The sequence below is a fragment of the Phragmites australis genome, chromosome 1 (genome assembly GCF_958298935.1).
Source record: "Phragmites australis chromosome 1, lpPhrAust1.1, whole genome shotgun sequence".
NCBI classification, from domain to species: Eukaryota; Viridiplantae; Streptophyta; class Magnoliopsida; order Poales; family Poaceae; genus Phragmites; species Phragmites australis.
The window spans coordinates 17,792,361-17,805,308 of NC_084921.1; the positions used below are offsets into that span (position 1 = coordinate 17,792,361).

The window sequence follows — 12,948 nt, forward strand, 5'->3', positions numbered from 1 at the left end:
ATTTGAAGCTAATCTTGCAGCCGATCATGACATGGATAGTGAGGGGGAGGAGATTAGTGGTACCGCTGCCACGGAGAGTTATGCAGCACGCACTTTCATTGTGAAGCGAGTTTTGAGTTCTCAAATGGGGCAAACGGAGCAGCTACAATGCCATAATCTATTCCAGACATTTCTCATTGTCAAAGATGCACGTGTTCGTACCATAATTGATGGCGGGAGTTGCAACAATATCTTGAGCTCCGATCTTGTGAAGAATCTTTCCTTGCCAACACGTGCACATCTTCATCCATACTACATTCAGTGGTTCAATAATAGCGGTAAGGTTAAGGTAACACAATCTGCGAGAGTATATTTTTCTATTGGTTCCTACCATGATTATGCTGATTTTGATGTAGTGCCTATGCAAGCATGTTCACTTTTGTTAGGCCGTCCTTGGGAATTTGATACCGATGCTACACTCCATGGTAGAAGTAATAAATACTCTCTCATGCACAAGGGAAAGAAAATCTATTTGCTTCCTTTGACACCTGCTGAAATTGTGCAATGTGATAAAGCTTTAGTTGAAAAAGAAAAGAAATAACGTGTTTTGGAATCTGAAAATTAGCAAGTAGCTCAATCTGTTTTTCCACCTAAGAAAGAGAAGAACACACCTAGGTCCGAAGGCATTAAGTTAAAGGGTGGTGTTATGCTTGCTACTAAATCTGACCTTGCTGAAATTCAAGATAATGATACTTTGTGCTATGTTTTCGTATGCAAAGAGGTTTTATTTTCAATTGATGATATACCTAGCTCTTTGCCTGCTGCTGTCACTAACCTTTTGCAGGAGTATAAGGATGTCTTTCCAGCTGAGATACCCCCGGGGCTACCACCATTGAGAGGGATAGAGCACCAAATAGATTTGATCCCGGGAGCGACTTGCCAAACCGCGCTGCATATAGGACCAATCCGGAGGAGACTAAGGAAGTTCAGCGACAAGTCCAAGACCTTTTGGACCGTGGGTACGTACGAGAGAGCCTTAGTCCTTGTGCTGTTCCTGTTCTTTTGGTTCCTAAGAAAGATGGTACATGGCGCATGTGTGTTGATTGTAGAGCCATTAATAATATCATAATAAGGTATCGTCACCCTATTCCTAGGCTCGATGACATGCTTGATGAGTTGAGTGGTTCTATTATTTTCACAAAGATTGACTTGCGTAGTGGTTACCACCAAATAAGAATGAAATTGGGAGATGAATGGAAAATTGCTTTCAAAACTAAGTTCGGTCTATATGAGTGGTTAGTGATGCCTTTTGGTTTAACTAATGCACCTAGCACTTTCATGAGATTGATGAATGAGGTTTTACGTGCTTTCATAGGAAGATTTGTGGTGGTGTACTTTGATGATATTTTGATCTATAGCAAGTCACATGAAGAACACATTGATCATCTACGTGCTGTTTTTACTGCTTTGAGAGAGGCACATTTGTTTGCTAACCTTGACAAGTGCACCTTTTGCACGAATAGAGTTGTTTTTCTTGGCTATGTTGTTACTCCACAGGGAATTGAAGTGGATGAAGCTAAAATTGAAGCCATCAAGAGCTGGCCGACCCCTGGGACTATCACACAGGTGAGAAGCTTTCATGGCCTTGCAGGGTTCTATTGGCGTTTTGTGAGAGATTTCAGCACCATTGCTGCCCCACTCAATGAGTTGACAAAGAAGGGTGTTCCGTTCCAATGGGGGCCAGCACAAGAACAAGCTTTTAATACGCTGAAAGATAAGCTTACGCATGCACCTCTACTCCAACTTCCAGACTTTGGTAAGACTTTTGAGTTAGAATGTGATGCTAGCGGCATTGAAATTGGAGGAGTGCTACTACAAGGAGGTAAACCCGTTGCTTATTTTAGTGAGAAATTGAATGGGCCATCTCTTAATTATTTGACTTATGATAAGGAGTTGTATGCTTTAGTGCGAGTTTTAGAAACATGGCAACATTATCTTTGGCCTAAGGAGTTTATTATTCATTCTGATCATGAAGCTTTGAAACATATTAGAAGCCAAGCCAAACTGAACAAACGTCATGCTAAATGGGTTGAATTTATAGAGTCTTTTCCTTATATCATTAAACACAAGAAATGTAAAGACAATGTCATTGCAGATGCGTTATCTAGACGTTATACCATGTTGTCCCAACTCGATCATAAGATTTTTGGTTTAGAAACAATTAAAGGATTATATGCTACTGATTTGGACTTTAAAGATGCTTTCGAACATTGTAAAGAAGGAAGAACTTGGAATAAATATGTGTTGAATGATGGATTACTATACCGTGCTAACAGGCTATGCATCCCAGCTAGCTCTATTCGCCTATTGTTCTTGCAGGAAGCGCATGGAGGTGGTTTGATGGGATATTTTGGAGTGAAGAAGACCGAGGATGTACTAGCTACTCACTTCTTTTGGTCTAAGATGAGGCGCGACGTCGAGCGCTACGTGGCACGCTGCACTACTTGCAATAAAGGTAAGTCTCGCTTGAACCCACATGGACTTTATATGCCTCTTCCTGTTCCTAGTGTGCCTTGGGAGGATATTTCTATGGATTTTATTTTAGGATTGCCTAGGACCAAGAGGGGGAGGGATAGTATATTTGTCGTTGTGGATCGTTTTTCAAAAATGGTATATTTTATACCTTGTCACAAGAGCGATGATGCTACAAACATAGCTGATTTGTTTTTCAGGGAAATCATTCGCTTGCATGGAGTGCCTAACATCATTGTTTCGTATCGTGATGCAAAATTTTTGAGCCACTTTTGGAGGACACTTTGGAATAAACTTGGGACAAAGCTGCTGTTTTCAACGACATGTCACCCTCAAACCGATGGACAAACGGAGGTTGTGAACCGCACATTATCCACCATGTTGCGGGCTGTTTTGAAGAAAAATTTGAGGATGTGGGAAGAGTGTCTACCCCATATTGAGTTCGCTTACAACAGATCAGTTCACTCCACCACCAAGGTAAGTCTGTTTCAGGTAGCGTATGGTTTTAACCCCCGTGCCCCTATTGATTTACTTCCTTTACCAACATCCGAGAAATTGAATTTTGATGCTAAGACACGTGCTGATTTGATTCTGAAAATGCACGAGTTGACTAAGAAAAATATTAAAAAGATGAATGAGAAGTATAGAACTTATGGTAGCCAAGGTCGGAAACATATTGCTTTTGAAATTGGTGATCTTGTGTGGTTACATTTGCACAAAGATAGGTTTTCTGATTTGAGAAAGTCTAAATTGCTGCCTCGAGCTGATGGTCCTTTTAAAATTGTGGAAAAGATCAATGATAATGCATATAAGCTTAAGTTGCCTGCAGATTATGAGGTTAGTCCTACATTTAACATTTCAGATTTAAAGCCTTACTTGGGAGAAGATGATGATATTGCGTCGAGGACGACTCCAATTCAAGAGGGGGAGGATGATGAGGACATCACTCTTTCGGATACACACACACCGAGTATTCCTCCAACAATAGGTCCATTGACACGAGCTCGTGCACGTCAACTAAATCATGAGGTGAGCTCGTTCCTTAGTGTTCCTTTATATTTTGATGAGGATGGGATGCTACTGAATAATTGTGATGTATTGTTACTTAGGAACACGGGAGAAGAACAGCAAGGGCGCCCAAGCCAAGGTGGAGGCCCAATCCAGTTCGAGTCCGTTTCGGAGTCCAGGACCAGTCCGCACTAAAATCGTCGTCCAGGACGCATACGGACTCCGTTTTTGACGTTCTACACATGGTTGGAAATCTAAGGAGATAAGCTTTCCAACGGTACTGGTCCCATGTCCAAATTCTTTCTGAGTCAACGGGAATCATCGAAACAAGTGGACGTCTAGAATCTGTCAGGGTGCTGTGCCACCATCTTTTGGGCCATTGGGCCGTGTATCGTGTTGGAGTCCATTAGGGACGCGTCCAGGGGTCCTTGGCCGACCCTAGTCTTTTATATACAGTAGCCGCCGCCCTAATTAGGGTTGGGTTTTGCTTAGACATTGATCTACACACAGTTGTGAGATTTTCGCTCTTGTTCCGGACCGACTAGGCCGCCGCAAGTGTTTGTGGAACTCCGACTTCGAGTGCTTGAATTCAATTCGCAATATTTCAGATTGCATCTTCTACGTTCTTACTTGTGTTCTCGGTACGCTTGCAGGGATTGAGCCTTCTTGACGAGGTCAATCGCGCGACACGGTTGATAACCATCGGAGCTGTGGTGTAATGATTGCAAGGGAGACGATCTGTTCGGGTCGAAGCCTTTGGATCATCAACGTCGAGTTCTCCACCCACCGACTTATCACTACCTATCGGAAGATCAGGCCAACATTGCTCATCACCATGAGTAGAAAAAGTTTTAAAAAATAACGGAATCTAAAAATTTCACGCATTTCATGATCCTCTCATTGGAGCGACAACCCTTTGATACATGTTTGTCACCCTTTGATATTGGTTGCGCCGATTTGCTGAGACAACCAGTGACTATACCTGCAGATAAGGACTTTTTGTTCCATGTCCATGTTATCCCGTTGCATTTAACTAGATAACAACCATTAAGCATTGCAAGTGTAATCAATACTTCGAATAAAACAAACGTCTACATTAGATTGAAAGCACAATTACCACCGAATTAAAATATTTATGAATAGGATTCCCCACTAGATAAAGAACTAATGTAGAATGGAAGAACCGATGCAGAATGCGTTCGCGAAATACGATGAAATATCACCCGGTGCTTCATCGGGATAGAGGCTCCGAATGTGTTAGGACTACACAGATACATACACCAGTAGCATGCCAATACATCATACAGATAAGCACATGAAAAGTATTCTTTGGAAACTCAAGCGCATGGAATATGCCAAGAAAAGAAAGAATATAACCAAAGAAGATGGATTGTGTTGGTTCATATATACACGAGGCATCAACCATTGATGCTGGAAGCCTAAAACCACATCAAAATTCAAGGCTTACAAATATGATAATAAAAGATGACCCGCACAGATACTGGTGCTAGTGTGAAGATGCGCGAGGATCTTAGCACTGCCTTCGGCTGGTCACCGACCCCATCTACCGTCTTTTGAAGCTGAAGGAGACATGGAGGACATACCGCATTCTTATCTGATCTACGTTGTACACTATGTACTCGTTGTAAAGCAAGCTACCCTGCAACCAGACAGCAATGTTTTCACAGTTAAGCAGAGCTTTTGTGCTCCTGGTGCGGGAACAACAAAGCAATTGTGCGGATGCGGCAGGGAAATGCACATACCTTTTTGGAAGGTTCCTCTTTAGGTTTCCCAAGGGGAACAACCACACCATCCTCAGTAATCTTGGACTCCGCTAAGTCCGGTCCTGTTTGACCAACTCCCTTTGTACTGCACCAAGAGAATTGCAACCAGATGTTCGTTTCATATTGAGTAGCAGCAGTAATAATTTCAGTCAAGAGTATGCTATTAATCAGTACAGGATATCAAAATCATGATGCTATCTTAATTTATTCATCATGCAGTATTACAAGGGAATAGATGAGTGCTGCTCAGGTGGGTTTCAGTTGACATTAGGATTGTGCAGTTTAAACGGAGTATCAAAATTATCTTCCAATCTTGTGTCATTAAATGTAGGAGTAAACATCCAGAATTGACAAAAACTAATACATAAAAACAATGATTTAGCAAAAATGTGCTATAATCAAAAGATTTCGCACCAGTAACTGACCTTAGTTTTCCCTTGGGTAGGTTATTAGCATCGTAATCTGCATTCAGTAGCTCATTCATATCGCCCAATGCAACCTGGCAAATTGAAGTTAAACAGACATTATTAACACAAAATTAAACTCAACAAATAACTTCAACAAAATAATTAGGCAGAATTCTTTGAAGTGATAATGATGCATATATATGACAAAGTGACCCATGTAACAAGCAAACAAATAGCACACTCAATCTGAGGCTAAGAGCCTAGTACAAACATGCATGAGTATATGAACTACGACAACAGACCTCACATAGAAGCAGCACTCCAGATCTAGATGTTTCTGAAGCGTAGCAATAGTTTGCACTCTTGGAAAACATGTCAGCAAAGTAAACACCCTTGCCAAACATGTAGCCAGTAACAGGTGCTTCAGGAGGAGCAATTCGCAAACCTGGGGAGAGTAATATTATCAAAAGTAGCATCCACCGATCTAATTGCTCCAACATTTAAAGAGTGTAAAGCAGCACAAGATGAATTTGGCTTTACTAGAAAGTAACTTTCCTTCTCAGCTCAACGCCCTAACAAAAACATTTGGATGTAAAATAGGTTACAAATGTGCAGAAAGCTCCAGATCAACATGCATTGCCATGAAATGGAGCATCAATTTCATGCTGATGAAAATAGCATCGATATTTCTGTAAATACACTATGAATAATCCAAAAGATGACTTCAAGAACTCCAAGACGAGCAAAGAGCAGGTCATGACTCATGAATTGATAAAGCAGAGTGAAGCTATCTTCTGTAAATATAAATGGACAGGTAATAATACTAATTGTAGATAGCATGAGTTACCCTGAGAAAGGATCCCGGTCCAGTTGCTCAACCGAGAACCATGCCACAGAAGCATCTTATTTCCTGCATTAGCAAACTGCTTGAACATTCTGGAAGTTAGTCCTTTGAAAATACAGAATAGCTGTTCTTTTCGGTTGTGTAGACATAACATAGGAAGATCCTCTCACCTTCTGAAATCGTTCTGTTTCACCCAGCCTTGACACCTTAAATATTTGCACTATGTCCACAGTATAACCCGAGTGTGTTTTGCCATGAGTATTCATCAAATAGGTTTTTATCTGGATAAAAGAAAGATATTTTTGTAAATGGTTAAAAACCTTTCGGACGAACATTTACTAAAGACAGCAGATAACAATAATAAAATTCATTCTACCATTCCATGTCAATTGGTGATCATTGAAAACTGAGACATTTATTTAACTCAGACGCTACCTTTGGCAAAAGGATACAAAAACAGTTACTAGTACTATCTTGATACAACGAGCTACCGACATTGAATGTTCACACCATGTGCATGTAGATTATTGGTCAGAAAAGTTACCATAGAATATTCTTCAGAATCAAATTCAAGCGGCGCAAAGTCACAACGAAGTTGCTTGTATCGAGCATATAGTGGATCATCCTACATTTCAAACATTGATACAGTTATGTTCCAACATGTGCAAGGGTATACAATGACCAATAATAATTTAGAATAATTTAGCTCTAACAACTCAAAATGTTCTATGCAAGATAATGTGGTATCATATCATTAACTATAGCAACAAGTTGGAATTTCATATTCACAATTAGAGTTTGGCATCAATATCAGAATACACAATTCAGTTTAAATTCATAAAACTACACATACTTCCGCATAATATTTTAGTGAACTCCACATCTGTTGATTCCTGTTAAATGCAACAAAATTTGACAGGGGGGAGTATTGTGTCATTGTAATTGACATCAATGTAAGAGTAAAAGGTAATAATAAAAAAAAAGTAAAAAGTGGTTCATAATTCAGCATACATCGATTTAAAATTTACAGTCCAATTCATGTCAGGAGAAACAAAAGGAAATCCAAGACAAAACATCAATGTAAAGGGAACACTAAAAGATAGGAATCCTCGACAATTTCATATCACTACACGTGTTTTGACAAAATATTCGGAAAACTAAATATTCCATCAAAGAACAGATAGGTTGGCAACTGGTAAGTGGGTCGCGCATGTCAGTCACACTGAAAGGTGGGTCCAAACCGTCTGATTCAGTTACATTTAACAGGGATCAAGAAATCTGGAGTTCATCAAAATGTCATGCCAAGGAATGTGTAGTTCTGTGAAATAAATATTGAAATGTGTAGCTTGGTGATAGCTCATAGCAATGCCAAAATACATGTCCTTTGCAAAATTTACTGTTACAGTTGTGATTATCAGTGACAACCTGAAAGCATGTTACACATAGCCACATAAACCACAACAACAGCAACAACAGCCTTTGTCCCAAGCGAGTTGGGGTAGGTTAGAGATAAAACCCACAAGATCCAACTAAAAAGATGATGTAAATTCTAATACAAATAAAGATTTTGCAACTGAGAAGAACTCATAAATCCATACTTCAGATCTGTACACCACATTTATTAGTGACATGACATACCTGGTCACTTGAATCATCCTCCAGAAGCTTTGTTGCAATCTCAATCTCACCAAGGGCTTCAACCTTCAAAGTGCAAGAGAGATAACAATGTGAGCAGATTCTGCACAAACATGGGTCATAAGGGAGACAAACAGCAGTGGAATTAGTACAGGGAATATACAGTTGTACACTGCATACATACAAAATTACAAATAAGGGACATCATGCGAATTTCCCTCAAAAAAATTGTACGAATGACAGAATATGAAATTATAACTCATTCAGCCACTCTGAGTGAACTATGGTAAGAATGACAGGTAATTACACATATTATACAAGAAGAGATTAGAACATAAGGCTTGACATAGAAATTAGAATGTCAATACTTAAATGGACCATTTCCCTTCAAAAAAATACTTAAATGGACCAAAGGAGGCTCTGGATCTGTATAACATTCTTCTTCACAAGAATCGCTGTTTCTTACCCTAACAGAAGATTTCAAAACAGTTTAATGCTATAAATAAGCAAAAGACGGTAGTTTATTACCATTTCCAACTTAGCTTTTAGTTTCTGAGGAGTGTCGATAATAAATTCACCTGTTAAATGCTATCTGTTAGAAGGTCAAATGCTCCAAAAAGAAAGCCCAAAACAGTGCTGGGTATAATATATCATACTAAAAGGCCAATATATAATACTAAAAGGCTATAAAGTTTGAAACTCACGCATCTTTCTGAAACCAAAGTCATGAGGAATCACAGTGTAGAATTCTCTGCAAACAGAGGCAACATAAGAAATTTTAGTAAATACAAAATAGTTACAGCATTTGAAAGACATAAAGTTCTACTGCAATCAGCATCATTTGACTATTCTCTAAACTGGTTGTGGATGATGTCAGCCATAGCACAGCTATCATCAATTCTGATAAAGAAATGTTGATGTTTCCAGAAAAATAGTTGCTATCTTGAGCATTGGCAAAGAACCATAATCAATCATTACAATCCTGAAGGTAAGGCCATTTCATTGCAAAAGAAACAAGTTGGATGTATATTTTATATTTTCGAAATTTATCTGCTATTAAACAAGGCCATGATACCACAAGTTAATGAGTGAAAAGAACTCTACAACATTTAACAAATCATTAAATTTCAATGATGTAAAAAATAGAAAACAGGGCAAAAAGATATTGAATATGTTCAATAGAATGTCAACCAGGCATGAGATTCTAGTCATATTCCATATTTGTAGTCAAATAAAAAGAAACTTGTGTGTTCACCCAGTCAATTGCTCAAGCTGTCTCCTGTCTGCCCTTGAAATAACTTTGGAGATCCTCTTCAGAACATCATAACCCTGTGGAATGCTAGGAAACGTCATTACCAAAACAGAGTGAAAAGTTAAGAAAAAATGGGATGAACTGTTAATGCATAATTGCATACAATGCTGACATTTACATTTCACAGAACTTTTGTAGTGTAGGTGTATTTCAAGCTATTTACCTGTAAGTATGTAAAGATGCAACCTTATGTTATATTTTTCAACTAACTTATTAGATACTTAAGTGCAAGTTGTAATGTGAATTGTTCTTCAGCTTGTAATAAAATGTGCACAGTGAATTCATAATTCCCGATGAAGAAACATCAGTACAACTTACCTTAAGTATTGTAGATTTGCTTAACTTTCCAAGGGGAAGTTTATCAGCATTATAACCTAATTGATTAGGCAAGATGATTTAGTAAATGCACATGATACATGAATAAGCAACATGAATCCACTTTTAGACACAAGTACATAACAAATATGAACTGTGTTGGACAAGATAGAACGTACAATTGTTTACTCGTCTTTTTACTGAGTTAATTCAACTCCACTATGTGGGCAGATGACCATTAACTATGTTTATTTGTTTACTCCTATGTCTGATCAATTTTTCTTTTTTTTAAACTAAGTCCCATAGTGACAATCCCTTATTGTAGGATCTAACATGTATTAAATAAACTATTCCATGAAATTAAGTCCCATGTTTATACATCACTGAAGATTTTTTTGGTGGTAACAATGTCCATCATAGTATATAAGTACAGCTAGGTAACTTTACCTATTTCCACCATTTGCTGCTTCATCATGCTAATATTGCAGATCAGAGATATGAATTGTGCAATTCGAGATTCAAGTTTTGTCTCTTTTATCTGATCAGTAATGGAACCTTTCTTCTTAGTCGTATTCTGGGACAAATAATAAGAACAAAGGATTAAAACCAAGACAGGTGCTAAATTGCAAACCAGTTGCTAAGTAAAACTTACTGTTTCCTTGTCAGTTTCACCATAGTCCATTTCAAGCCAAGTGTATTTCTTTGCATAACATTTGAACTTCTTGCGATCAGACCAAAGGTTATTAGTTTTGTCCTCAAACTTTCCCTCAAATTCATATATTGCTTGGTCACGTGTTGGAAAGGGGCCATGTAGCTTATCTTGACCTCGTGCCCCTACTCTCCCCCATCTATTGTAAACCATGAAGCTTCCACCAGAATCAGATTCTACAATAAATAGGCACCAGTTAAAGCTCTATCTAATATCACCCACCATTCATGGATTTGAATCCATATACCAGTATGGGAACAAGTACGTTCGGTTTGTGCATTTACACTTGAAAAAATTGTACTGAACTACTGAAGCACATGAGAGCAGATAGGGAAGTGTCCAAAATTTCTAAAAAGCATGACATGGCTCAAATTCATATCACTCGATTGTTGACTATTTCAAAAAGATTGAAGAAACACATTCGCAAAGAAAATAAAAAAAACAGAATGTGGAGTAAGGAAAAGTGATTTGCTGGACAAACCTAAAACTTGGATGATATAGAACTTATTGTTGTTGCTTCCAACATTAGTCTGGTTCAAGGTAGCATCATAGACCTCATCACCCTGTAAACAAACTTGCCCACCATAAATATGAGAAGAAAATAAGTACAGAAGCACATAAATATCCAGCTCATTGAAAATCAGTTTCAAGGTTGTAAAATATTGGCATTCCACTCTTCAAAAGACGACCATCAAAAACCTTTCTAGCTGCTGTAAATATCAAATACGAAGAGGAGAAATTGAGAATCCACCGTAAATTTTACTTGGACTAGTCTTTCAATTTGTGACAGAATTAGTCCCATTACATTAGGGTACCACAAAGTATATTTACAAACAAACTGAACACGATGGAATTCATGAGGCACTTAACGATTCTTCATATGAGAATATGCTGCTTGGCATGAACAAAAGGATTGGTCTGAATTTAATTGTCATTCTGCAAGGAACATGTTTCCCTCTGAAGTCAACTAATGTGCACGGCAAGTAGGAACTACATAAACTGTGGTTAAAACTAAAATGCACACCCCCAAAGTACAATAAGTACAAGAAAATAAGAGGTAAAATGGATCCACGCACCACTTGCAAGACATGATAGGTCATTTTTATGTGGTCAGGGATGTGCTGATTCAGCACTGCAGCACCTTTCTTCGTGGCTGTAACCATCCTCTCCTTTTTCACCTCCTCCTCAACCTCCCCATCACCACCTGCACCAATCAAATATACAAAAACGCTCAATCCTCCCCCTCCCTTTAATGGATGGAGCAGAGCTCATGGCATCCGATCAACAGACCTTTTCCAGCTTCCTTCTTGTCCTGAACACCAACATCCGCAGCTACCGTGGCATCAGCAGGAGCCAAGAGCAACAACTCGATGACATTCTTCTTGCTTCCATTTGCCGCGAGTCCCCGTGCCTTGGCCAACGCCTGCAGGTCCCGGTACGACATGTCCTCTAGCTTCGCTGCATCTAGTGACAGATCACCGTTCCCCTCGTCCTCCCCATCACCGGGCCTTTTCCTCTTCTTGGTGTTCTTGCCGTTCTCTTTGCCATCCACGACCGCACCATCTGCGACTACGTCGTCCCCATCTGCCGCCTTGGAAATTGCTGCCTTCTCCTCCCTGCGAATAGCGGCGTCCAGCCTCCGCACCTGGTGGAAAGGCATTGCAGAACGGAATTCAGAAGACGACCCTCGTACGAAGGCACAAAACATCTTCACATGGGCGCATATGCAAGAGCACATGGTGCGCGCGCCTTCGCGCGACGAAACCGTGCACACGGCAGCAAAAAAATTGGATTTGAATCGCAGGCGGGCTGTGGGGGCTCGCGTCGGACGAGTTGGGGAGAGGATGCGAATCGCGGACTCACGAGCTTGGGCTTGGTGCCGGAGGCGTCGAGGCCGCGGCGCTGCAGCTCGGCGCGGAGCTCCTCCACCCGCAGCCTCGCCGACATCTCCTCGGCTCAAGCCCGCCTACCTCGGGTTCCTGGGGTTTTCTTGGAAGGTTCCAGAAAGTTTGGAGGGGCCACCCGGGGAAGAGGCTGTGCAGTGGGAGGGCAATGGCGGGCGGGAGGAGGTTTAAGAGAGAGCGCAGGAGGGGAGTTGCGATTTCTTTGGGTGGGTCGCTGGGGTTTTGGTGGTGGGTTTGGTTCCGTCGGGGAGAAGGGAAGTCTTGCTTTGCTGGGGAAGGAGATGGACGGCGAGAAGGGGAACGGCGCCGAAAATGTTCGGGACACGGGCGGGAAAATAGAAAGGATTTTGGGAGCGGGGGTTGCACTAAGAGCAACTTCATGTTATGTTTGGTTGGGTTTTTTTTTTGTTTTTAAAGTTAGAAGTCCAATCAAATAAGTTGTTGAGGAGTTAGTTTTTAAAAAGCTGAAAATTATTTTTTAAAATAAATTAAAAGCTGAAAAGCTAGTTAAAAGGAGTT

At 40.0% G+C, this 12,948-nt stretch overlaps 1 protein-coding gene across 1 annotated transcript; it reads right to left on the bottom strand.

The window, feature by feature from the left end:
• Positions 1 to 4,842: 4,842 nt before the first annotated feature.
• On the bottom strand, positions 4,843 to 12,754 carry LOC133911873 (poly [ADP-ribose] polymerase 2-A-like). The gene is made up of 18 exons (XM_062354321.1): positions 12,389 to 12,754; positions 11,816 to 12,170; positions 11,602 to 11,729; positions 11,007 to 11,088; positions 10,469 to 10,701; positions 10,264 to 10,390; positions 9,820 to 9,875; positions 9,445 to 9,518; positions 8,894 to 8,940; positions 8,718 to 8,767; positions 8,193 to 8,255; positions 7,099 to 7,179; positions 6,725 to 6,835; positions 6,558 to 6,633; positions 6,013 to 6,155; positions 5,729 to 5,802; positions 5,283 to 5,388; positions 4,843 to 5,179 (listed from the first exon to the last, which is right to left on the bottom strand). The coding sequence occupies exons 1-18, from the start codon at positions 12,470 to 12,472 to the stop codon at positions 5,084 to 5,086; spliced, it is 1,986 nt and encodes a 661-aa protein (XP_062210305.1). The 5' UTR covers positions 12,473 to 12,754; the 3' UTR covers positions 4,843 to 5,083.
• Positions 12,755 to 12,948: the final 194 nt, after the last annotated feature.

Bases quoted from the DNA above. Each gene is read 5' to 3' on its own strand.
- LOC133911873 (XM_062354321.1), bottom strand. From the start codon at position 12,472: ATGTCGGCGAGGCTGCGGGTGGAGGAGCTCCGCGCCGAGCTGCAGCGC. The intron at 8,256-8,717 runs GTAATAAACTAC...TGCACTTTGAAG, and splicing joins TAAAAGCTAAGTTGGAAATG to GTTGAAGCCCTTGGTGAGAT. The intron at 5,803-6,012 runs GTCTGTTGTCGT...TCAATTTGCCAG, and splicing joins GAGTGCTGCTTCTATGTGAG to GTTGCATTGGGCGATATGAA.